The sequence below is a fragment of the Pseudonaja textilis genome, chromosome 2, assembly GCF_049901715.1.
Source record: "Pseudonaja textilis isolate UNSWEBS1 chromosome 2, rPseTex1.2, whole genome shotgun sequence".
Classification (NCBI taxonomy): domain Eukaryota; kingdom Metazoa; phylum Chordata; class Lepidosauria; order Squamata; family Elapidae; genus Pseudonaja; species Pseudonaja textilis.
In genome coordinates, this window is record NC_141991.1 from 150,037,584 (window position 1) to 150,064,979 (window position 27,396).

Consider the following 27,396-nt stretch of genomic DNA (forward strand, 5'->3'; position numbering starts at 1 on the left):
CAAGCCAAGCGACAACTCAGTCTATGGAACCTGAAAAATAGCCTGCCTCTGGCTCACATCAAGTATCTGTTCCCACTGCCCTGGGCAACCTTCAAACCTTCTGAGACCTGTTTTTGGAAACATACACATTTGCATCAGAGACTTTAAAACAAAAAAGCATTTTATTCAACAAAAATGCACAAATGCCTGCTCAAACTATAAAAACACAGGAAGCTCTTATTCATGACCATTACCAGGCTTTTACAACAGCTATATTGTGAACAAACATCAGCTTCAAAAAACCCTATAGACAGAGAAAGACAGACACCACCCAGCAGACACAGGGGGATGTTTTGTTATCATTTATTTGTGAAGTTAAAAACGAGCGGTAAAAAGTAAAAATTTGAGCATATAATTGTTTGTTCCAATTTCCTCTTGAACAGACAAAAACACGATCAGTCCCAGCAGTGAAGAAAATGGAAGGGCAGGGATGGGGTTGTCTGAAACACCAACACCTTTGTCCGAGGAATGTTCCAACTCTTAACTAAAAAGCAGAGTGATTTTCCTTGTAAAGTTTATTTTTAAAACAAAACAGAAAAGAAAAAGGAAGTGTTACCCTGAAAACTGAGGTGTGTGTCAGGCAGGATGGGGTCTGATGGAGGCGGTTTTAGTCGGCTATCTTCTACAGCTGCTGGCTCAACATTAGGTTTGGAGATCTGGATTTATTTTAAGAGAGATGTGAAGGCGGCATGGCCAAGATTCCCAGAAGAAACCCAGCAATCGGAGCAACAGGCCAGTTCCCTTCCCACCCTGCCACTTCCTGCAGTGGCAGCAGCAGCCGCCGCCACCTTTCTCCAAAACAAAAGGTTCTCGGAGATGGAGAGGGTCACATTCAGCTCACTGAGCCTGTGGAAAGGAGAAAACATGAAGGAATCTGTCATTGAGAAAGGAAATAAGAGAAGGTGTTTACCCTGTGGTTTCAGGTGGGGAGCCTCATTGGCTAACACCCTTGAACATTACTGTTTTTCCAGGTACAGTAATACAACAGAGAAATAAAAACAGTAGACAATACAACAAGCAATGTATTCATTCATTCATGCAATTTTGTCTTTCCAGCCGATTTCTAGCTCACAGGTGTCAAACTTGTCGCATCACGTTGCTGTCACGTGGCATATCAGGATGGCTTTTCCCTTCCCGGAGCTGGAGTGGGTGTGATGCATCTGGCCCACGGGCCGCCAGTTTGGCACCCCTGTTCCAGCTCATCATTTGATCTCATCCCAAATGTCACCACCATTCCATTTAGCAAGCAGTTCAATAACATGTGAACAAAATGAAACTGGTGTCCGATAGAATTTCCTGTTCGTCACCCTACCACTGTTTATTAGGGAGTTTGTGGAATGCTTCAGTTCTCTTGTATTTTATAGAGCCTCTTCCCCTGGCCAGTCACCGAGACAATAGCGCCTCTCATCCTGAAGAAATGCCATGCAGAAAATGAATAAAAAAAGGGCTTTCCACTTTTGCTCATCTGCCAGTGACTTCCATAGAATATGAAATAACGATTGAACGGGTACTGGAAGACAGCTATCATGTCACCCTTAGTCCTTCTCTTTGCTAACTCGAGATATGCCTAGTTCTCACAACTGTTCCACATACAGCTTAGCCTCTAACTGCTCTTCTCTGCACTCTTTCTAGAGCAAGGGTGTCAAACTCAATGCTTAGATTTGGTCCGTGGGGATGGCCTGGAAACAGCAAAGGACTGGCTCACAGTGCCTCTCACAGAGAGAATGCAGCTTGGGAGGGCTGTGAGCCTGTTTCTGCTGGCAGAGCGCTTGGGCCACCACAGGCGCCCAATACAAGTGATGTCGAGTTAGCCACCCCCACCCCCCGAGGTCAAACAACAACCCTGATGTGGCCCTCAATGAAATCGAGTTTGACACCTGTTCTAGAGCCTCAATATTTTTTTGGTACCATGATGACCAGAACTGGATGCAGTATCCAAGTGTGTAGTATCCAAGTATAAAGCAGAGTTGTCACATCACTTGATCTTGATACTATCTCTCTGTTGATGAATTGGCTTATCTGGCAGTTGCTTATCTTGCACATTGCTGGCTCATACTTAAGAGATTCTCCACTAAGACCCTAGAGCCTTCTCACCATTACTGCTGTTGAACCAGACACCACCTATTTTATACCCATGAATTTGGGTTTTTTTTGCTTAAGCATAAGACTTTTTCTCATAATGGAATTGTATTTTGTTGGGTAGGACCAACAAAGTTAGTTTGAACTAACCTGAACAAAATTCAAGTCTGTCAAGATTCTTCAGTATCTTGAATCTATCTTCTAAAATGTTGGCTATTCCCCCCAAACTTGATGAGTTACCCTTCAATCCTTTAAATCTAAATCAGATGTTGAAGGGTCCTGGGCCTAAGACAGAACCTTGGGATACCTCACTACATGCTTCCCTCCATGTTGATCTAATTCCATCGAGGACTACATGGTGAGTACAGTTGGCCAGCCAGTTACAAACCCATCTGGTGATGATGCTACCTATTCCAGGCTTTTCTACTTTACCAAGAAATATCCTGTGGTGCGCTTTTTCAAAGGCCTAGCTGAATTCTAAGTAAACTACGACCACAGTACTTCCCTGATCCATCAAAAATGCAATTAGATTTATCCGGCATGATCTGTTTGACAAACCGACGTTGGATTTTAGTAATATCTTTACTTGTTTCTAGGTCATTGCAGATCCGTTGCTTGAAGAAAGGACTTTCAACTTGGTTTTTGTTCATCTGCCATTGATTTTACTTACAGAATATGCTACTGACATTAGCCTAGCAATGGTCTGATGCACCAGAAGCATACTCACAGAATTTAGTACTAGAGAAAAAATATTAGTGTACCCGAAAGCTCCTGTTCTCTGTTATGAAAATAACGATCAAGTTTTCATGGTTGTGAAAATACATTTGTAAACACATTTCAGATATTTTGAACAAGAGGAAGGCCAGGCTTCTTGGAACTTTTGTATCAAGAGCCAGCAGGATATGCCCGTAGCCAACATGTCTGATGCATGTGCAACCCTGTACATACTTGGCTACACCTTTTGAGGGGGGGGGAGAGGGGGGGGAAGAGACAACTTAAGGTTCTGATTTAACCAACATTATTGTATTTATTAGATTTTTATCTCATCTTTATTACTCTATAACTAACTCAAGGCAGTGAAAATATAGTATGTTCTTCCTCCTCCTATTTCTCTCATAAGAACAACCCTATGAGGTGGGTTGGGCTGAGTGAAGATCCAAAGTCACATAGCCGGCTTTCATTCCTAAGGCACGATTAGAAGTCACAATGTACTGGTTTCTAGCCTGGACCCTTAACCACTAGTCCTTCTCAGTAATCTCACCCTTGAGGAAACACTAGAAACGATCCATATGGTCACTCTTTCTTTTGGTGCAATCTACACTGGCAACTTAGTCTGATGGCAAGAATGTAACATCCTACTGGGTGCCCTGTATCACAGATGAGGCAAGAGTGTCCAAATATTTAATACTTTTTAAGCTAAACTTAAAAGCATATGCATAACAAACACCCAGATGGAAGAGATTTCTCCACAGGAATTAGTTGCTAAATCAAGCCCCTTCTTCACTCACCTGCTGTCCCTGCTGTGTGGGGGGTGGCACTGGTCCACCAGCACCAGGTGTCTGTCCATAATAGGCAGCTTGTTGTCTGTAGTATTCTGCCCACGCTGCGCTGTAGTCTGGTTGGGGTCCTGGTGGTGCTGCTGGCCCTGCACCAGTCGCTACTTGAGCTGCTTCCAAAAAGAAAAGAGTCTCTCTAGCCCAGGGATGGCTAACCTTTTCGTCATCGTGTGCCAAAGGTGTGTGTGTGTGCAATGCACGACCCCTCCCACGCCCCTGCGCATGCAGCCCCTCCCACCTCCCCCTGCACGCATGCCCCTCATGCTCCTGCATATCTCCCACATGCGCCCTGCCATGCGCGGCAGATACCCAACAATCACCTGGCTGGTGGGAGGCACATGCACACGCGCAGTGGAACTGAACTGGGGTGACAGCTCGTGTGCCAGCAGAGATGGCTCTGCATGCCACTTTCGGCACGCATGCCATAGGTTCGCCATCATGGCTCTAGCCTATTCCATCCATGCCTATTCAGACGCGACACCCCCCCCCCCTCCGGGGCCACCTTGATTCAGTGCAATTTGTTCCTGTATAAGGATGCACAGAGTAACAAAAAATTGTTTGGCATTCCAGAGCCAATCCCATTTGCCATAGAAAGCCTGTGGTATTTTAGCTCACCTTGCTTCTTATAATACTCCTCCCAGGCTTTTGTGTAGTCCTGCTGGGGAGGAGCTCCGGGTTGCTGTGGCTGCTGGCCTGTAGGACAACAAAGGACAACAGGACTTGGTCGTATGTGAGAAGCATTTTGACCAACCAAGAGCCATATTCCCTTACAGAATCCAGAACTTTAACAGGAGGTGGTCCCAATTACCGATGGCATTATTTACCAGCACTCAGCCAAAAAGTATAGGTGTGAGAATCAAACGGTAAAGGCTGAAGCCTTGAATGATTTTGTTTTGTGTTCAGCATTTTTTTTAAATAATACAAGACAGCTATATTTCATCATACTTTGGAACTATGGGAGAGATGGTCATCATTTATAGACTCATATAAGCAGGAGTTTTCACATGCAGTACATCCACTGTCCAGCTTAAGACAAAAAACACTGGGGAATCAACAGGCAAGACAGAATTATCCTGAAAGATAGTCCAACAAATATGGAATAAATAACAAATATTTGGGAACAAAATCAACTATGGTGCTCCATTAAAAGGAAAACACATGACCAAGATACCCAGTTTTCTAATGTGTACTTTATCAAAACTTTGCTTGCTTGAAAACAGGGCCTTGAGGTTGAAGGCATTGTCACGTAAATTAATCCAGTTCTCTCAGCTTAAACCCAAAGCACTCAATGTCCAGAATACTGATAAAGAAAATGAAAAAATTAATAGGTAGAGAGAAAAGAGCTGAAGTGTTCTGAATCAAGTCCTTACCCTATAACCCTAGCAATCATTCCATTAATAGAGAAGCAAAGGAGAAGAAACACCTGTAAAATTACCTAGCTTTTTGTAGTACTCCTCCCATGCTTTTGTATAGTCTGACTGTCCGGTGGGGGGCGGCTGGGGGGGCTCTCCTTGCACCGGTGGTGCAGTGGGGGCCGGAGGGGCTCCTGGAACTGGGCCAGGAGGCTGCTGGTAGTAGTGCGAGTAATATGCTGCCCAGGCAGCATTGGGGTCTGCTGCTGCTGCTGCTGCTGCTTTACCTGGAACCAGATGACAAGTCTGAATACAAGCCTGGCCATTCCTGAATCCACTGTAATTTGTAATCCACTCTGATGAGGACTAATAGTGAAGTTTGCTTTTTATAAAAAACGGCAATGAATTCTAACAAATACTTACTTGGATCATGAGGAGCTGGAGGTTGCCACTGTGGGTAGGCATTTCCCCAGCCTTGAGGTGGATATTGAGGTGGTGGTGGTCCCCCAGGGCTGAAAGAAGAGAGGGGAGAAATTGGCATAATTGATCATATGTAAGGATGTACGACAAGGATTTTTAAGTAGCAAATGGCCCAAGAATTTACTCTAGAGAAATAGTTCTACTTCTTGGAGAAACTGGAGAGCTCTCCTTCTTGCCCCATACAGCACAGGATTTCAAGCCAACTTTGCTCGCTGAAGAGGGTGCTGGAATGTCATTAATCCAATTTGCTATCATGGATGAAAATAAATTGCCAGTGGTGAAGAGAGACAATTTGGTGTAGCTTTGGTGAAGGTCTAGTACTCCCTTAGGCATGGAAGCTGACTGGGGAACTCTGGGTCCACCCCTCTCCCTCAGCCCAATTCCCTTCCTTTTATAAGGAAAATAGGCAAAAGCATTATGCACAGCACCCTGAATTATACAAAATAAAGTTAGGATAGAAATTTAGCAATACATAAACATTAAAGATAAGTAAGTTTCTAGAAAAGTTACTTTTTGAGAGCCTTTAACTACAGTAGCTACAATCAAGCTACAATGACAGACCATGACAAGAAAGCCATATGAAATAGCAGTTTGTTTTTATGTTTCTATACCAATGGTTCTTTCTATTTCTCTCTAGAATAGGTCATGGCCAGAATGGTCACTGGTCAGAATGGTTGCTGATTGTAGCCAAAAGCCAAATCCCTTTTGAAAACTCTTGTACAGATAACAAGCGATAAAATTAGCATGCATACCATAAACCATGTTTCTTTCCCTCAACAGCATTATTACACAACTCTTTGGGTGCAATTCATTTTTCTCCATACACGTAATCTTTGCAAAACCCCTAAATCAAGGGCTTTTCATGAAAGAAAGTTTTGTTAAAAGGGGGCTTCCTGGTTCAGCTCAGCACAGGTGCTTTTCCACCAGGTTCCGACGTCAACATCTTGGCTGCAGCTAAAAGACTCTCCAAACACAACGGAGTGGTACTTACTGAGGGGGTGCACTGGGTGGTCCTTGATTGAACGGCCCAGGATTGAAGGGACCCATAGGTGCTGGTCCCGGAGGCCCACCAGGCCCAGGCCCTGGCCCAACTGGGCAAAGGGGACCCTAAGAAAGAAACATGTAATTTGTTAATAAAAACTGGCATATCAAACCTGGAGATTTCTTGTGCAACTAAAGGTGGGTAGTTACCTCAATTTTCTCCTCAATCAGTTGTTTGGCATGATCTATTTGCTGAGGTGAGCCCCGAATAATGAATAATTTGAAATTGGGGTCTCCATTGGGGGGTAACTGCCGAGATATTTCTACAAAGGCTCCTGTCTGCTGGTTTATGGCCTTTACATTCTCCCCACCTAAAAAATGAAGAAAAGGTAGCAACAGAATGCCTGATGCACACCTGCTTGAAAGAACTGAAGAAAACAGGAGAGGCTCACCTCTGCCAATGACCAGACCACATTTGTGCGTAGGTATAGAGAAGGTCATCTCTCCTCCTGGAGGCCCCCAGTTGCCCTGCCCTCTGCCCCTACCTCTGCCTCCAGGAGGCATTCCCGAACCTGGAGGGCCTGGTGGGCCACTCTGCAAGACAAGAATATAATTAACTTGAGTGACGTGGGGAAAACACAATAAAATATTACAGCAGAAGAGTTTCCAGAAGGGAGAGCTCTCTCACCGTGTTGTCAAATGGTGCATTTAGGAATTACAAGTATTGATGTTATTTTCCTGAATGAGATCACCAGAGTGCTCAAACTGCCCTGCAAGACAGCTTGATATTCTCCTGCAGGGTGTGTTCTGCAAAAAGATTTTGAGCACAGTCTTGGACCAGGATGGATAGTGGCACATGTTCCATGGTGTTACCTAGAACTTGGTGGAACCCACAAAGCTCTTTCCTAAACTAGAATAGTCCATCAGAACACTCTGCAAGGGTATGTGGCAACAAGACAAAACTCAGTATGTTTTGGATGTTCTGTACAACAAAAGTGGAAACATTCTGAGTATTTCAGACATTTGAAAATATAGGAATTGGCGTTTCTGCTCTCTGCCCTGGTTCCCACTGCTATACTGCTTAATCTGAAAACTTTTTAGAAAACAAAACAATTACAAGTGGCAACAATCACAACATTTAGAATGGCTTAAACCTGTCTTCTTCTAAAAGCAGAGTAAAAGCAACATACTTTTTTTCTCAAAATCACAACCAAATCTACAGATCAATATTGTGCTTTGAGCTCAAAAACAGTGGTTTTAAATCAGAATGCTTTGCATTAACTTTGCAATAATAAATTTCATCTTCTGATACAATTTCAGTAATGATAACACTCAGCCCATTTGGGCTTCCATTTGAAAGAATGTAATTCTATTTATATTTGTAACAACACAACTCCACTAACTTCTCAGGTAAGCCTCATTGACAGCAAGCTCTCCAAACTGATCCAAATGTCAAATATGAATTTCCACTACAGAAATGTTGCTCAATCTTGTTCTCTGGTGCATTAGGTTTGTGAGACAACTAAAGCTGTTTGGTATGCTGAATCAAATGAAAATGCAATGGGGCAGAAATTCCAAACCACAGAAAAATAAAAATCCTTGAAGGAATTATGTTTGAAAACCTGATGAGGTACATCTTTCTGTTGTATATGACAGAATTAAAATATAATGGAAAAAAACTGTTAATAACCAAGTTCAAATTAAATTCCAGAGGTTATCAAAAGTACTATTAAAGTTCTGATTATTTCTTAAGAAGTTTTAGTATCTCTTTAGTCAAATATGAATGAAAATGTCTTAAAATGATTTTTTACTTAAACTTATAAAGCCATCCATTTCACTGAGGTGACTGTAGGTGGCGCACAAACTTAAAACTAATCCCTCCTCAGTAATATTAAGTTATGTACAGGTAGTCCTTGACTTATGACCACAACTGAGCCCAACATTTTTGTTGCTGAGAAAGTTGAGTTTTATTCCATTTTATGGTCTTTCTTGTCATAGTTGCTATGTGAATCATTGCAGTTGTTAAGTTAGTAATAAGGTTGTAAAGTTAATCTGGCTTTCCTATTGACTTTGCTTGTCAGAAGGCTGCAAAAGATGACATGATCCCAGGACACTGCAACCATCATAAATATGAGCCAATTGTCAAGTATCCAAATTTTGATCTCATGATGATGGAGATGCTGCAATGGTTGTAAGCATGGGAAATGGTCTTAAGTTACTTTTTTCAGTGCCATTATAACTTTGAATGGCCACTACACAAAAGGCTGTAAGTTGAGGACCACCTGCATGTAACTTATATATTTTAAGCAATATGTTATATAGTGTGTGAGTGTGTGTGTGTGTATGTGTGTGTATGTGTGTGTGTGTGTGTGTGTGTGTGTGTGTAAAATTTGTTTTCTTAAGTTTTCGCGGGTATTTATATGTATGGCATTCAGCTTTGTTCGGGTATTTTCCCACGCCATTATAGTTGTGCTTTTAAAGTTGTAGCAACTTTTTGGCGGAATCTCATCTGCCATCATCAGGCTTCTGTATTGTGTTCGTCTATGAGACAGACTTTCACAGCCATTTTTGTTTTAAATTTGGTGCAACACATGAAAGCCACAGGTCATAGCATCGACTTCAATGGCACCAAAACCCTAGCCACTATAGAAAACCCCAACTACAGAATTATCAGAGAAGCCATAGAGATTGAAAAAAGACCTGAAAGCATGAATAGAAGAGATGACTCCACCAGACTGTCAATTATCTGGAAGCCTGCACTCTCAAACAAAAAAAATCTCCACACCACAAGCCAGGAAAACACCTGGGCACAAACAGACTCCCCCTGATAACTCCAGCTCAAACACACCCCAATCAGGCCCCCAGACGAAACTTAGCTTCCTAATAAATGATAGCCGTCCATTTACTCGAAGCCAAGCCATACTAAAAGCCTCCAATACAGGAAACACAATGTTGCCAGCCAATCAAGACAAAAAAAGCTACAAAACAAACAGAAGATATAGAAACACCAATCAAGCAGAACACAGCAAACTCCAAGACCAATAAACACAGACCAAGACTCCCAACCAATCAGGATGAAGAAAAAAACCATTCTGGCACAGCAGTAGGCTAGCCTCAAATTTAAAAAAGAAACGGCTCTGAAAGTCTGACTCACAGACGAACACAATACAGACGCCTGATGATGGCAGATGAGATTCTGCCGAAACGTTGCTACAACTTTAAAAGCACAATTATAATGACGTGGGAAAATACCCGAACAAAGCTGAATGCCATACATGTAAGTACCCGCGAAAACTTAAGAAAACAAATATCTATATCTACACACACACACACACACACACACACACACACAGCAATCTACAAAAACTATAACTATAATACAGTTGCTTAATTAATTCTTTGTAAGAATTTCTTTGCAATTCTTTCTTTTGTTTCCAAGATTAGATCAGGTCAACTAAATGGAAATTTCAGCACTCTGATGGATGAGATAAACTTCCAAGGAAGGTCATACCCGAAGACTCTGGAGAAGGTCATTGATAATCCGGGCAGCATGTTCACATCTATCAGGTGGGCCCATGATATGGGCAATTTTTTCAGGACCTGTCCCATCATCTGAAATGACAGCCAAAACAAGTTCTAAATTCAACTGGAGCTTAAAAATTAGGACCTTTGTCTGTGAACTGATGTGTGTATGTATGTGCACATCAAACAGCATTCACATTCAAAAATGTTTTCACATCCAATTAATGATTTCCTCCTCAGCAGCAAAAAGGCCCTCTGATTTCACGAGAGGACATATATAGTTCTCTCCCTCTCCTTTGAAGAAAAGTAGGTATGGGATGTATACAGTTCCAGGCAAGGAAAAACTTGCCCAAAATTCAGAAGATCCAATCTAAGGCAATGGAACTACAACAAACTTGATAGACCCAGGTTTTTATAGGGGAACTTGCCAAGTTTCAGTCACACTTCCTGAATAACCTGGATTGTGCCAAGTTTGAACAAAGAATAAAATGTTCTATAGATTTTCAGTTATCTAAAATGTTTCTTAGAGATTTTGCCTTAGATCACAACTGAAAAAATTGCACCCTCCAATTTCAGAAAAGAGCGCTGGGGAAAATAATTTGACAAAAATAGGAACAAAAGCAAATTTGAATTAGCAACAATAATGATAACCAAATAAGAATTTGTGTTGAAGAAGTGGGGACACACAAGCATAAGCCTGACATTTTAACTCTGTGATGTGAATACAGGCTCTGAAGATGACAGAGATTTGGGGTTCTCACCTTGCTTGAACTGGATTCGAACTCCAGCATCATTCTGTATTTTCTTAATCATCTCTCCACTCCGCCCAATGACCACACCAACAGAATGTCGGGGGACTGGGACCTAAGGAAATGAATAAACATCTTATTTTATTTACTAGATCTACATGTTGCTAAATCTTCTCAAATTTGTGGAAATTTATAACAATAAAATTCAATTAAAAAAATAAAGTGTTTATATGTGTGGGTGTATACATACACACTTTAATATACTGTATATACATACGCACGCACGCACACACATACATACACATAGAACAATGATGCTTTTTAGATATAACAGGTATACAGAACATTATTCAATGAACGTAATTAATGCAGCTGATGACCTATCAATCACCAAATATGCTCAGGGAGAGCTCCACCAACTTCCAAAATGAAAGGGCTGGTTTCACTTCTAAGGGAGCTGTTCCAAAATATAAATACCATAATAAAAAAACCCAATAAATAAACAAAATAGAGGGATTAATGCTGAACTGAAGCTGTTTTTTTCCCCATAACCACAGCAAAGTACCCAAAATGTCCTCACATCTATTCCTCCACCAATCCTTGAACCATATTCATTCCGATCACCAAAGCCTCCCTGGTCTCTCTCTCGTAAGATGTCCATTACCATTTCACAGGCTTGCTGCAAAGAGAAATCAGCATTAATTTTGGGATGATCTGAAACATACCACAGAACATTTCACCTAAGAAATGTTATAACTTCCAATGAAGAAAGCCTTTGTCTGAGTGTTATCAGGGAAGCTGAGCAATTCCAGATCATTGGTAGAGTACAGCTGTAGATAATACTGGCAGAGAAGATTTTTCAGTGATCTTATGAATTTGAGAAACAAAGATAACAGGAAGGAACAAACTGGAGGATAAGGACAGAGGTTTCGGCTTGAACAAACCAGGGGGTGCATTTAAAAGGTGAAATAAACTTTATGGAAAAGGAGGGAGTGATAGTTTGGTACAGTCCAGTGCAGACCAGACTCAATCTCTGAACCCTCCACTGAAAAAGGAATGTTAGCATTTCCTCGGAACAGGGAGAAGAATCCAGTCAAAGCCTTGAGTAGGTCACCATCAACAGGAAGAGAAATTAATAAATTATGAACACTACTTATCTGGCCCAGGATAAAGCCATATGTTCATAGAAAAGGATTCAAGACAGCATTCAAATTCAGAGAGCAATTGTATGAGTGTAGTGTGAAAATCAAAATACAAGAAAATTGCAATGGTCAAAGAAGAAGCAACTTGAACTTGAACTGCAAATTTAAATTTAAGAAGTAAAACTATAAATTTTAATCTTGTTTTAACTCTCTTTTGACTGGGCTTTTAGTCATATTTTATATTATTTTATGATGTTGTTTATAAACCGTTGTCACTTAGACAAGATATGTGGTGTACAAATTTTATCAATAAGTAAATTAAATTTAAAAACGACAATTTATCATGTAATTCAGTAGAACTGGAATTAAAACATTTGAATAAACTAACCTAATATTGTAAAGTTATAGCTAAAGCATTAACCTTCTTTACAACTCTGTTACTGACTCCTGCTCTGCTAAATGTGCCTCCTATAAACTCAAGCTAATGTATTAATAAAGATGAAAGTTCTCTGGCTTTAATCAGACTGTTCTTTAAAGAAAACTTAAAACTGTAAAAAATAACTCAAATCTTAGCAGCAATTGTGCTGTTTAAGGAGGCTAATTTGAACTGCCAGCTAGAATATAGCAAGGGCTCTTGGCTCTGTTGCAAATAAATTGAATCATGGAGAAGCTCTGCAAAGAGGATTATGCCTTTGATCACTACTATTGATATTGGAGAACCCTGCCTTTTTAGAGGGTGATCATAGGGAAAAAAAACTGATTTGTTCTTGAAAGGCTCAAAACTGGAGGGCAGATTGTTTTCATTCCCGCTAATAAAATACATCTTAACGAAATGAAGTTAAAACAAAAAAAAAAGCTGTCATATCTTGAGAAAGTAAAACAAAAATGTTTATGAACCAAAGACCTTTCATCTTCAGTGCACTTTCTGGCTAGAGAGCCATAGCTTTCCATTATATCTGAACTGAATAATTATATTTTTCTAAATCAAATATAATCGAAAACTCTAACTGGCAGTGTTGAACTGTAGTCTTTTAATTTTAAAATATGATACTGTGAAAATCCATCACAGTAAAGGGAAAATTAAATTACTCTCAACCCCACCCAAATCCAAACTAAAATCAGTAAGCAGAAAAGACAAAGAGTGGGCCTTACTTGCACTTTGTATGGGTCACCAATTATTCGAAGAGGCTTGTCTACATTTGTGTTTTGTGAACCGTCCTGAATTAGAATCATCTTCACTCCAGCCCGCTCCTACATTAACAAGAAATCAAAAGGGTTACATAACTGTTAAAAATCCCTGTACACTTTTCCTCTTTATATGCAACTTAAACCAAGCCAATGGTAGAAAAGGAAGAAGAGGAGAAAATGATTTTGATGACGATATGGATGATGGTAACACTTCAAGCTCACCTGTAACTGTTTAATGGTCTCTCCCCCTTTGCCGATCACCAGGCCTGCTTTCCCAGCTGGGATCATGATTTCCTGTACTGTGCCATTCTGCCCATTGGCATTATCATGGAACTGACCGGGTGGCCCACCACGCCCTCGAGATACAATATCATCAAGCATCATCTTTGCCTTTCTACAAAGAGGAGAAAGGATCAACTTTGAGCCACAGCAAGTTAAAAGATTCTCAAAATTTCCTCTGATAACTGAAATTTGAAATGGAATTCCCAGCAATACTTTCGAGCCTGAAAAGTCTACCAATCAGTATGTTCCATAGCTTCTGCATGTTGGTTAATAGCATTTATTTCAGTTGCAAACACAATCACTTTATTTTTGCACATCACTTGTATTTTTAAATTTACATACTGCATTTATTTTAGTTTTATCCCTGCTTTTTAGCAAGTACAGATGTGCTATAATTGTAATATTCAACAAAGATTTTAGTCCCATGTTAACCTAGCAAGACATTTGTGTTAAGTAAAATGCTTCTCTATATGCAAGACCAAAGTCAGCAGCCCACTAGGTACTGCATGCCCAAATTATTATTGTGTCTTCATCCTGAAAGGCAACCATCTTAATTAAAAACTTAGCATCTATTTACAAAACAAATTCCTGAATTATTAAAAAAAAAGCAAGAGGAACATAAAACTTGGTCAGTTCAAACAGAAGTTAGCATAACTCCCCCTTCCCTGCCAACAGCATGAAACAAACCCAACTTTTGCAATAAAAGCGATGCCTCTGATCTTCCTGAAAATACTGACAAAGGTTAAAAACTACTCACTGCACAGATTCTGGTGATCCTGTCAGAGAGACACTCCGTTCTGGTAGTCCTCCACTGTCTGTAAGGGTAAGAAAAGCCATCAGAAGACAGTTGTCAACTTCTTTCTATATTAATACATTTTTCCAAAAGAATGTGAGCCTTCCTCTGATCATGTATCATCAAAAGGAGCTAGGATAGTTGGATGGGCCTATAAAACACACTCATACACTCTCTATATACAAGGGTTCTGGATGTACTTGACTAGTTTGGTGTTAAAAGGAAACAGCACTCAGACAGAAAATGTAGGATTCTTAACAGCTGAAAAATCTGCATAATTACAGGCAGTTCAGAGGTTACACAAGACGAGTCTTCTGTGAATTTGATTGGGTGAAAGGAATAGAAGACATAGTGGTTCCCATGTTTACATATGCATCAACATGGCAGCCAACCTACATAAAAGTCAACTTGACGAGTGATCCAAGAACAGAACGGTATTTAAAACTGTATTAAGTCAATTCTCAATTTAAAAAAAAAAACTTTTTAGCTGTGCTGTGGAAGAATACTGCAAGTGTTTCCATTTTGACAATATTTTTCTCGATGGGTTTATACAATATGGTAAGCCATAACATAACTGTTTGATTTTGGTTTAGTAATGATATGAAAACAGATATCATGGTTAAAAATCTGTAGAGATTCTCAATTATCTGGGTCATGGTTGTCCCAAAGGTGCTTTTTCAGGAGGCAACTGGACTTTCTTGTTTTTTCTTTTGAAGACGTTTCGCTTCTCATCCAAGGAGCTTCTTCAGCTCTGACTGGATGGTGGGGAATGGAAGGCTTTATATTCCTTGCAGACAGCTGGTCATTTACATCCTTTTAGAGGGTTGTTGAGGCCACTTGGAGGTTTATCTGTGTCCTCAGGGTCACCTGAGTAGTGCTCCTGGTTCCTGCAGTCTGCAGTTTTTCCTCTGGAAACCCATTCCTGCTCCCATATCATTCAAAGGGTGTTCATCCCAAATTGTATAGCTAAAAGTTCAGCTGCCTGCAAGGAATATAAATCCTTCCATTGCCCGCTGTCCTGTCAGAGCTGAAGAAGCTTCTTGGATAAGAAGCGAAACGTTTTAAAAGGAAAAAAAAAAAGGAAGTCCAATTGCCTCCTGAAAAAGTGCCTTTGGGAGATATCATGGTTCTTTATCATGTTTGTAAACCATGGTTTGAGACTTAGCATGTGTGAATATTCCAAATAGCTTAGGCAACTATCTATGATTGAGCAAACCATAAATTAGCACAAGGCAAGGCAATTTCTATGGCTCCAAAGACTCAAGTGATCCTTGAGAAATAAAAATAGGCTTATCATAATTAACCATGACCTCTAAAACCCAGCCATTCCCACATGTGTGATACGGCTCCCCCTATCTTGGAGACCTCAGTTCCTTTTGTCCAAATGTATAAATTCCCGCCATCCAAAGATGTCCTGCTCCTGGGTAATATGTGAATATGTAAACATTAAGGATATCAGAGTACCAATTATATTACTAACATTGGAATTCCCTGGTGTCTTCCACTGAAGGACTGCCTAGCTTTCCAGCCCAGACAAGACTGGCAGATAGCAATGTTTCCTCAGTCTTTCAAACAAGGACATCCCAGAACCTCTGAACATTGTCTTTGTCGGTCCCTGAAACTGCACCAGTTCTGTTTAGTTAGGTGTAATTTCCCACTTACCTAAGGCTCTCCCATAATGCCAGAAAAACCACATTATCTGGCCCTACTAGTTACATTTATTTCCTGATCCAAACTCATGGCTGAGTTCCAATCAGATACTATTAGATCATTGCTCTACCCACTAACACTCCTCTGGCAGCTCAAAGGAAAAGTACAGCTGTGGCATCAATCCAGTGAATGACTGCTCGCCATAGCCTCAAACTAACAGCTTACATCTCTCCATCTACAAGTATAAGCTTGGAAAGGAACAAATATATGCTTGTGTTACATTATGTTTAACCATATAGTGACTTAATCTCTATGCAGTTTAGCAAAAAGGACAAATACTAAGAAACAAGTTTTTGAGATGTCTCCAAACTCAGATGAAAATATTGTATTTTCTCATGAAAATCAGAGACAAGATAGAATGACTGCTTATGTTACTACTCAAAACTTCAAGAACACACGAACAGTTCGTTGTGTTTTTTACAAGCCATGCTATTTATTAGAACTGTGCAATGCTTTTGATCTGATTCACCATATATGCTTTGAAGTGGGAATAGTGAGAGAATGTGTACATTGCATCATTTCTGCAATTTTTCAAAGCAACTATATCTTTTCTCAGAATAACACAGCAGCTGCATAATTCTGGGAAAAACCAGTTAATTTAAATAGTAGCAGGCAAGTGCTGCTGTTTCTGGTCTTAAATGAGCACTGAGAGCACTAACACACTATTTTAAGAAAGACCAGCTAGAATTCAATTATCAGAAAACCCAATGGCATTTGCCAAAAAGGCCCAAAAACCATTAGATAGTCACAAGATTGAACAAGTGTCCTGTTTCAAATATCTAGAGTACTACTTCATTCTGCCAACAGAAGGAAACTCCATGAATACCACATTTTTGAAAATGCACAGAGAAGCTTATCTGCCATCCTAAAATCTCTCAAGACAAGAGGTGTGGACACTATACTCCCTGCAATACACAAATTATTCAAAGCCAAAGTGAATAGCGCAATGTTTTAATGGTAACCCTTTCCAAATTTTTCACCATTAGGATTTGCTTAATCCAAATGTCTCAGAATGACTCTTCAAATCCAAAAATATGTCTCTAACACTATCCTGAGACTGGAGACAGGCCTCGTGAAAGTGGAGGCTAGAGTGTGGATAACTATACTTAACTACTGGCTCAAACATCCCCACCCCCACCCCCAGCCATGTTTCATTAACTAGGAGGGATGACTTTCAGTCCACGTGGAAAAAGGTAGTGGCAACTAAAATCTCACCCTTGGCTTTCTTCTCTCCAGGTCTTCTACTTAGCATGGGACATGATCAGGTTAAAGCACCCATTAAACAACCTGTAGCCACTGGATCTAGCCAGGCCTCCAACCTTTACTGCCAGTGAACCCAACAGGTACTCAGTCTGCCCTATGACATACTTAAGTAACCTTCAAGAACCTAACCCTGGAGGCTTTTTATTCTGGCATGATGTCATGCCCTCTCCTCAGCTGTCATGAAGGCCAATACAGGAAGTTTCTCTATCCAGAGAGACAATGCTTGTGATTCCACACAGAATGTTCTTCTACAGAAATGTTCCCACTAGCCTCATATCTCCATTTTTGCATCAAAGTCCATACCTCATAGAGCAATCTTTTATCTCCAGCTGCTCTCAGATACTAACCCTGCTAACAATATATGTTGCTAGATTCTGCCTAGCAATACTTAACACCTGCCACAAACTAATCTTAATGAACATCTAGTTTTTCATTCTAGAATGCTCTGTATTGAGATAATTTACTTTGCCACAATTAGAATTTATGCTCCCCTACACCCATCTAATGCTTCTTCCCCTCCTTTTGGATGTCTGCTCTTTAAATATTTTTTTAGCATTTTGATATACTTTCTATGCTTTTTAATTGATCCCTGTTTTTGACACTAGAATTTATTTGCATGATGCTGATTAATTATATGCACGTTTTTGAAACAAATCTTCAGAAATTTATATGGTCAGTGTTCATGACTGATTTGAAATGTTATTATCATGAACAAGACTTAGAGGAAAAACTTTCTGTGTGTTCCATAAACCCTGCAGCTGCAAATCCTTCTTTGACTGATTGGGAATGAGACACCAACAGAGCTAAAGGGTAAGATAGGATTAATCTCTCTGCACTTGTGGCTCTATACCAGAAAGTGGTAACCAAATCCACTTCATACTCTGCTCTACAATTTCACGCCTACCTGGTGAGATCTGTACTTTGCATCCAGAGTCCTGCTGTATTTTGTTAATCTGCTCTCCACCTCTTCCTATGACTGTAAAGCAAGGAGAATAATGCTGAGAAAATCTTGAGATAAAAATAGAAATCTTATCTTCTAGCAGGTTGGTTTAAATGTAACACTTTTTCATCCTTCCTCAAAAGGGATAGGAAAGAGCTTTTGGATATATTGGAAAAGCAGAAACAGACAAATCCAGTGCAAATATATTTCTATTTTAAGTATATAACTTTTTCACTGTACAAACTGCATTAGCACAGTTAAACATAAGACTGCATTCTGTGCATGAAAAAGTAGTGGAGTATTATTTCAAAATTCCTTCAATTCACCATTTATAGAAGGAATAATGGAGGATAAGTGATTCTCCTAAATGCCCAATTCAAACAAATAGTATTGAAATAAAGGTCTCAGAAGCAACAGAAGAAAAAAAAGATAAATTACAATAACCAAAAGTACCTCAGTACCCATTCAGACAATCTCTAGCTTTCAGAGCGTGAATGCCAGGCCAATTTAAAGCTAGGGCTTTTGAACAAATTGCCTACTGCGAATCAATTCTCCCTTGCTTAGTGAAAACTCAACTTCAGGCAGTGTTTTGCAGCCACCATTCCTTCTGGCAAAAGGGAACTATAATCACTCACAAAAAGTTGATAAAGCCAAAGCCACAAGCAATCCAACAAGGAATTCTGAATGCCTGTTGCACTCCTAGCCTGAGTGTCCAAAGTGAATCTGTATTGTTGATTGACAGCACCACCCACCCCCATTCCTGCTATGATGGGAAATGCTTACATGACATCTAACTCCAGTTCTCCTTAGAATCCAGCCCTCACCATTTAATGAATGTAAAACTTGCTGAGGCTTTGTAGAACAGAATACCCACCCGGCATTGCTGGAGCAATCTTCCACACAGCTCTGAGCAGCATACAAAGAAACGCAAATGCCTGTCATCTCTCAAAAAAAAAAACCCCCACACAAATAGGGCTACAAAGAAACAAACCTGCCTGAGCCTTCCCTGTAGAAAGCTCAGCCAACTGGCATCGAGAAGCCAAAGCAGCACTGGTTAGTAAAGGTGAAGTAGCAGTCTTTCAACTATGGCAACAGCAGGTTTCTCTGCTCCCTGTCTAATACTCACTGAGTCCCACCATGCCATCAGGTACTCTGTACTCTTCAGTCACTGTAGACCTGCAAGGAAAACGGTCAGCAGCTTAAAGTAAGGAGTGGGAGAGTTATAGAAAAGGATCTGGGATTCACCAGCATCCATCAAGAAACAAAAAAAGGAGAGTGTTCCTCCTCCCAAAAGAGCAGAAAGGAAGGTGGCTGAACAATTAAGCACCGCTTTGTGGAAATCACCATGTGATTTTCCTGCACTGCCTGGCAGGACTCATGAGCAACTAAGTGGCCCAGAGACCACTCCAGCAGCATTTGCAAACAAGGATCTTCAGACAAGTTTCAGAAACAAAAGCTATGAAACTGAAGCTACACAAAGACTTATAATACTCAGTCATGGCCAAAGAGCACAACGCTTCACTACCTAACAAGGCATCCATGTGCCTGGAATTCACACCTCTCACTGATATGGATGCTGATCTCCACCTGACAAAACAGCCTTCTGTCTGTAGGGCAGGGAAATGCTACCCCTTCAGAAGTAATCTGAACCCACAATCTCAACCCTGAATATTGGTTTAAGCATTCCAGCTCAAATAATGATGGAGAAAGAAAAAAAGGGCCATAACTAAATTACCTTGAGGGAGGATGGATCGGTCCAAGCTGAGGTGGTGGAGGCATGGCTGAAAAGGAAAGGAAGAGTCTGATTATACAGGCACATTCTAAAAAGAAAAGATGTAAGCCAGTCAATGGAAACTCTAATATATTAGAATAAGACTTTGTATGCAGTTAATACATTAATCTTCCTCTAGCAATTAAAAAAATACATTGTACTTACGTTCTGGCTGGGGAGCCATTTTTTTGCTTTCTGGCTGATCTATTAAAAAAGAAAAGAAAAATGGATATAGATTAGGATAATCTCCTTTTTATTCCGCTATTCAGAATGGAGCTTCAAGACTGCAGCTACAAGAAAGCCTATTCTGGAGGCCGTAGCATTCACATGACTTATCAACCAGAGATAGGGAAATGGACAGAAGTGAACCTTCATCAGTCCAGGTGTTTCAGGAGATGAGGTTGGAAGGGAATGCCCTTGGCTCAAAAACCCCGTCCTTGATGCGATTTTATGTTTTTTCTTGTGCCTGAGAAAACAGACTACTGTATCATCAAGAATAAAGCATTCTTATGTAGGATGTCATAAGGAACCAACAAACCCACTTTGGCAGATTGAAGTGGTGACTTTGGTTCAGAACATGCCCTTGCACAGAGAAGCATCCGTTCCATTTGGAATATCTATTATGTGTGGATGTGCGGTGGTGTGTTGGTCACAAGCGTGAGAGCAAGTTGTAAATGACGTTTTCTGAGGCTGCTGTTATCTTTGAACCATTGCTAAATGAATGGTCTTAAGTTAAGGACTAGTTGTATTTGTCTAGCCACCCTCCATCCATTTTTATGGAATCTTTGCCTAAATCTGCTGCACAATTTATAGGGACATCCCTGCATCCTTTTAACCGTGTCCCTCGTGGTACGTGAGGCTAAATAGCTGTTTAAGGGAAGGGATTAGGCGACCTTGTTTAATGACACTAGTCCAATGACTATTTGAATTTATGATGGCAATGAACAAGTGGTACTTACAACTGATTTTTGTATTTAAATTAATTGCAGTGTCATTACACTCATGATTGCCATTTGCAACCTTTTTTGATAGCTTTGATAGGGTCAATGGGAGAGCTGTCAGGAGGTTGCAAATGGCAATCACATGGCATTCTTGTTTAATAACCCACAATGATATTTGCTTAATGGCAACCAGAAGTGCTAGCATTTCTGTTAAGGGTGTGGTCACCCAACTTCATGCTGTATGCTGTATGACTGTAACACTTAAAGACAGCAATTCTTGCTCCAATTACCCAGTTATTAAGTTAGATTGCATCTAAATTAGTAACTACCGGACTTCAATAGATGTTACCCTTGACTTGGATCTATTCAGAGTAGGCACACAGTACCTCCATCTTCTAGTTGTCTCTTCTGACCACCAAATCCAAAATCAGGTGTAGTGTTATTCACAGTTGTGGCTGAATCACCCCCAATTTTTGCTGCTATCTAAAAGTAAAATTGATACTATGGTTTTACAACAGAATAAGCTCAGAAAGAATTAAAAATAAAACTGTTAGAACAAAGGTGTTTGAAACACAAGAAACTTCAAGTAATTAAAAATATATCCCACACTCATTTACTGAATAAAATACAAACTGGCTTTAAACAAATAAAACTGAAAAAAACTTGACACACAATTCAAGCTCTAAATTCTTACAGTAAAGTATGTACTTTACGTGGCTCTATTATCTAATAGCTAGAAATTTAACTAGGCAGCAACATTTTATGCATTGACTCGCATCAGGTATTTTTAGTTGTTAGGTCAGGCCCCTCTCAGTTTTTCTTCTCCCCACTTATTTGATCCTGTAATGAGGAAAATTTTCCTAAAAAAACACCCTCTTACTTAGATCCATTCCTGTCCTCAGAATTTCCCTTCCCTTCCTAATTTTGGTCAGTTGCAGCTGCTTTCATCTAGTAGAAATAGTGGAAATTCAGACTGGGAACGGGAAAGTTCATAGAGCAGACTGTGGATGTAAGACTCTCATCACTTTTATGGCATTAAGTATGGCATTTTATTGTATGTTGATATCAGAAACATCAAAGCGTTGATCTTCTTTTTTCATGTTTTACTGACATGATTACAAAAAATATAAATAATACCCACTATGGAAGTTTACTATAGATTTTTGGCTCTCAGCTCTTCTGGGATGGGTATTTTTCTGGCCAAAATGACTCCACTTGAAATAGATGAGAATCACTATGTTTTGCCAGCAGTTGTGTGTGATTTACAGATTGGCTTGTTCTTCCTAGGCTATACTGAGAGGTTATCTTTGATTTTTAAAGGAACTGAGATGTTAAAGACATTATTTTATTACATTGATATTAGTGAACCTGAAATAATTCTTGGCTTCTTTCATATATGTCCCTATGGGTAAATTGAAAAAAAAAAAAATCTAATGTTTAAACTGACACTTGATTCCAAAACTCATTAAAGATATTTTGTAAAAATGAAAACCCAAATGTAGAATTATGAACATAACTGCTAACTGTATTAACATAGAGATGGGAGAGCTGTGACTGACTTCTCCATAAGTAGAACAATAATGAAAATCAACGAATAAAAAGATCATGATAGAATATTAAAAGTTTACTTGTCTACTATGACATGAGAAAGAAATCCATGAAATATCCACAACTATCAACTGGACGTACTAGCTCCAATGACTTCATGAATATACGTGCTATAATTATTCCAATTTTAATTCCAATCCTGAGAAACATTAATCATTTGCTTTTATATGTACCTTCTAAACAATGAAATTCTACCTTTCTCTCAATATAAAATAATATATATTTAGATTATGGGAAGAAAAATGCTTTTTTTTAAAACTATACATAATGATTACAGAATCTGGTCTGCACAAATAGGAGAAGCCCAGGATGCAGGCAGCATGTGAAACCACACCCCCTCTGGTCCGTGGAAAAACTTATCTCCATGGAATCAATCCCTGGTGCCCAAAAGGTTGAGGGGGCCGCTGCTTTAAATATCAAATTCAGAAATGACTATTGGTACCATATCTCTGACTCATCTCACTTGTCCCACTATAATCTTAAGAATAGTAAGTCCAAAATAAAGACCAGACTATGATGAATTCTTAACTAAGAAAGGCTGTAGTAATGAAAAAAGTAAACTGAACAAAGGATACCTAGAGGGCACAGTCTGAAATAAGGAAGTTGGCAAGGTACTTTAAAGGACAAGGAAGAAAATAGGTTGCACTGATTTTGTACCTTAGCAGTAATGAGTAGGAATGAAACCTGGTAAGGCATACACAGACAGAAAAGGAAAAAGCGTAGTAGGAATGCAAATTCTGAAGAATAATGAACAATCTCTTCTTGAAGAAACGAATTTAAAAAAATAAACCCTATATTTCGTAAAGATTATCAGACTCAGATAATTCTAGAATGATTGCAGTAGCATATTCAAAACCAATGTCCAAATGTTTATGCATTGATTGAAAACATTAGGTTAACATCTACAGAGATGAAAACATCTATCATAAATGCCTGTTCAGATTCGTTTCTGCATTGCCATAAGCAATATGGCACAACCAGCTATTTGCCATTAATTTCAATGTTTTCCTGAAATTCAGCTAAGTCAAGATATAATCAACATCTACTTGCAGAGATCTCTAAAATACAGGTAACTTCCTTTTTGCTTAAGAAAGTCCAACTTCTAATAATTTAAACGGTTTATGTTTTATTTTGCACCTTACTTTTTTTTAAGACAGACGTTCAAATAAATTACATTTTGGTTGTTTGGCAATATCCAACCATAGCTTTGTGGTGAGATGAGTACCAAAGAAATTAATTAAACAAAAAGATGACTGATTCTATTTTTACTGCTCTGTGATTTGTTCTAACAATAGTTAAATAAATGAAATTAATATCGGGCTTAATCACTGAAGAGGTTTTTTTTTAAGTTGCAATTTCATTAATTATACTATAATCCTGGAATAAAGTATTTCCATTCTTTTAAAGAAAACAATGCATTGGGGATGATAGTCTATTCGGTATAAAATGCCCACATTCCTAAGAATTTTGAAAGTTTGCAAATCAATTCAGAAAATCAACCAGTCTGCTAAACAGAAACCAGTTGCTACCCACTTAAAAATTATTGGCAATCATTTTTCTATCTAAATGTACAGTCACATAATTTATGTAAGTCCATATGCAACAGTGACTGACAAAGAACTTCAAAGAGCTAATTTTTCTCCCCCTGGATAATATTTCTTCAATAGGCTGTAATGATCATGAGCTATCCCCACATACTCTGTATTTCCTGAATAACAACCAAGGCCTTCTGACCAATAATATAGAAGCCCTATTTCAGTGTCTAAGGCTGCTGGAGACAGGATGGGATGAAATGGGCTTCAACAAAACACTAGAAAGACTAAGTGGCTGTGGGTATTTGAAACTTCTTAAGACAAGATTATTCCATTTTTAGTTCTGGATAGAGCTGCATTACCCAAGACACACCCAATGTGCAATCTGGGTCCCCTTAGACTCTTTGAAGAGCAAACAGATGATAGCTATGGATAGGAAAGTCTTTGCACATCTTCAGGTAGTATGCCAGTTACACACATTCCTGGACCAGGAAGCCCTGCTCACGCCAACTCATGCCTTTGTACTCTGTTGTTTAGATTAATGCAATGTTTTCTACATGGGCTGCCCCTGAAGAACATTCAGAAACTGAGACAGAATGGAGATGCACAGGTAATAACTGTCACTATTATGTGAGCTGCACTAGATACCAATATGATTCCAGATGCTATTCAAGGTGCTGGTTGTCACCCTTTAAAACCCTATATGGTTTGGGAATGGGTTACCTGAGGGACTTTTTTTCTAAGAGTCCAATCCAATCTTAGCAGATTGGGGCATGCTGCAAAGAGTGTTGGATGATGGGAACTAGAAGACAGGCCTTTTCTGCAATCCTCTCTGCTCTGTGGAATTTCCCTTCTCCAGAAGTTAGCCCGAACTCTGCTGGCCTTTCATAAGGCTTTAAAAATTTGGCTGTATATCTGAGGCAGAGGCTCTGAATGTGGTACAGATCCCATTTGGCTTTTCTGTTAATTGATTAAGTACATACAGTAGCCAAGACAATTATTTTGGATGTTTTTATACTTTTGTAATTGTAAGACACACAGACTCATTATTCCTTGGCATGGGTGGCTATAAAAATTGAATGAATAAATGAATGGATAATTCTTCAAATACTTCACAATGTCCCTCTCCTTCCTTCTTAGAACAAGCAGCACAGAAAACAATTCAGTAACAATTTTCTCCAGGATGGGAACTTTGATTCAAAAAACACTGTACAGAAAGAGCCCCTTAATATAACAATAGAAAGAAACATCAGCATACAAGTATTTCAAGAATTAAACTTCCATAAAATCATTTTGTTTTCTTTGAACTATTCTTATTTCCTTAAAACATCAGGTGTTTGTTCTTTGCCTAAAAAAGCTACAATTGATCTATAGATGCACTAGACTACAACATGATAAAAACATGTGGAGTCCTAAGGTAACATAAACTGAATTAATTCAGACTACACATGGATATTACCTTTTTCAATGTCTCAAATAAGACATTGAGTATATATAAAATAAGTAAAAACCACCCAACCTTCCCAATGCAATAAACAAGGCACAAAAAAAATCAAGCACAGGGTCTCCCCGGAGCATCCTAGCTTTTCTACCTGCAAATATGTGTTAAAGAAAAAAATAGATCAATGACAGAAATGTACAAATAAAAGGCTATTTACAAGAGCAACATCAGCAAGACTTACTCCTATCACCTTTGTGAAAAAACAAAGAATTCAATTAAATCACAAGAAGTTGCTTTCATTCCTACAGGAAGCAAAAAAGGCACAAATATTTGATTCATCAACAATCTTATAATTTCTTATCTTCAATCCTGTATATATTGGACATGCACTGAGAGACTACTTCTCCACCCTTCTTTCTTGAGGACAAGCTATGAAATTCAGAGTTAGAAACATGGATTGTACAACTGTAATCTACATTGCAAGTAGAATCGTATTTTATTGTTCTATGCAAAAATGCACAGGATGCAAAGAGAGCATTAGGACATAATGGGCAATCTTGAAACTAGAACGGTTCTCCCTAATTTAATACATTTTTAAAAAATCCAAATAAATTTTCAATTCTTCTGTTTCCCAAATAGATGAAATTCATTCTCCAATGTCTTTCTAATGCACACATGGGATACATCAGGCAAACATGTACTGTACTAAATTACAATTCCAGGGTGCAAGGTGGATACTTTTGACGGGTCACCCAAAATATTAAATGTGAACTATGACATCTGGAAATGTTAAGAATGTTTCTCCAACACAATAAAAAAATGGATACCTTTCTGGTGCTGATCCAATACCAAAAGGCAGTTAAAAATATCGGTCTCTTCTGCCACATGAAGCGGTCCTGCCCACAAGCACCCCCCATTTAACCTAAGCAGCCCAAGAGCCCACCACCCTTCATACAATAAAGATCAGGAGGGGCTTGCAGGCCACTCTATTAGCTTTCAATTGGCAAATAAAAAAAAAGACCTTCTCACTTTCAACTGAGGGAAAAACACACACACCCCGCCCCCCCCCCCCGAAACAAGCTTTTTCTGCTATTTCCCGGCTTAGTTTCCTAGTCAGAAGCGACCCACGTGCGCCGGGTTTCCACTTCCTTTAAAGTAACCTTCCCGCAGGAAGAAACTAACTGTTCACCCAACGCTTCCCGCTCTTCCCGCGGCGGGTTAATTGACACAGTCCAGAGCTCTTGTCACCTCAAGAGTCGACTACCTCAGCCTCGGGCCGATCTCCACCTTCCCTAGCGCAACGGGCCTTTTCCAGGGCAGCCGGGGAGGGATGCAACGCTCGTCGTCCTCAACTGCCCTCCTCCCCCCCCCGCTCCTCCCCACGCTATCGCGCTTCCTTTATTTCCCATCCACCTCAGTTCCCTCACCTGCCGGGCGCGCTGAACAGCATCGGCGAAAGCGTCCTTGCGGATCCCGCCGGGTCCTGGACCCGCCGCTCCCCCAGCCTGTCCGGTTCCGACAGCGTTGCCTCCTCCGGTTTGATTTGGAGGCCCAGCGGTTCCGGTTCCTCCACCCGCGCCCGGCGGCCCAGCGGAAGGTGGCGGAGGACCGCCGGTGCTATAGTCCGACATGGCGGCAGAGATGAACACGGCGGCAACGAGGGCTCAACGCGGGAACCAGGCCGAACACTCTACCCCCCTTCACACGCCCGCCCGCACTGCACGCCGGGAGCCCAAGAGGCGGGACTTCGCGCCATTATCCCCGCCTCCTGTGAAAGCCAATTATCCGCGAGTTCGAGATGAGCGACAGCGCAAAAAAGCCACTAAATATGAAAGAAGCAGGCGGCTTGGACGCTCGGTCTATCAGAAACGACGACAGGCGGAACCTACAGTTTGAGTGTCAGAAGGCTACTCGAATTGTAAAGAGGAAGGTGGCGCTTTGCAGGATCTATACCAATTGGAAATTGATAGAGGCGGAGTGAATGGTCCATGATGAACCTATCGGAGTAGGACGGTAGCTCAATCCCG

The 27,396-nt window shown here is 40.0% G+C and overlaps 1 protein-coding gene across 4 annotated transcripts; it reads right to left on the reverse strand.

Annotated features, from left to right (window-relative positions):
- Positions 1-142: 142 nt before the first annotated feature.
- KHSRP (KH-type splicing regulatory protein) lies at positions 143-27,088 on the reverse strand. 4 transcript variants are annotated; one of them, XM_087925898.1, is made up of 20 exons: positions 26,797-27,088; positions 21,175-21,271; positions 20,013-20,051; positions 19,812-19,857; positions 19,203-19,252; positions 18,041-18,112; positions 14,128-14,185; positions 13,311-13,482; positions 13,053-13,151; positions 11,339-11,437; positions 10,771-10,873; positions 9,999-10,099; positions 6,940-7,081; positions 6,698-6,858; positions 6,498-6,613; positions 5,450-5,538; positions 5,110-5,307; positions 4,290-4,367; positions 3,627-3,784; positions 143-885 (listed from the first exon to the last, which is right to left on the reverse strand). In XM_087925898.1, the coding sequence occupies exons 1-20, from the start codon at positions 26,998-27,000 to the stop codon at positions 877-879; spliced, it is 2,091 nt and encodes a 696-aa protein (XP_087782024.1). In that variant the 5' UTR covers positions 27,001-27,088; the 3' UTR covers positions 143-876. The 4 variants fall into 4 exon arrangements, with proteins under 4 accessions (XP_087782024.1, XP_026567202.1, XP_087782027.1 ...); XM_026711417.2 differs by having other exon boundaries at positions 5,110-5,313; XM_087925901.1 differs by lacking the exon at positions 19,203-19,252 and having other exon boundaries at positions 5,110-5,313.
- Between the last annotated feature and the right edge of the window lie 308 nt (positions 27,089-27,396).

Excerpts from the sequence above, each read along its gene's own strand:
- KHSRP (XM_026711417.2), bottom strand. The coding sequence starts at position 27,000 with ATGTCGGACTATAGCACCGGCGGTCCTCCGCCACCTTCCGCTGGGCCG. Across the intron at positions 19,253-19,811 it reads CCGATCCATCCTCCCTCAAG|GTCTACAGTGACTGAAGAGT; the intron begins GTAATTTAGTTA and ends TTTTCCTTGCAG. Across the intron at positions 4,368-5,109 it reads GGAGTACTACAAAAAGCTAG|GCCAGCAGCCACAGCAACCC; the intron begins GTAATTTTACAG and ends GTTGTCCTACAG.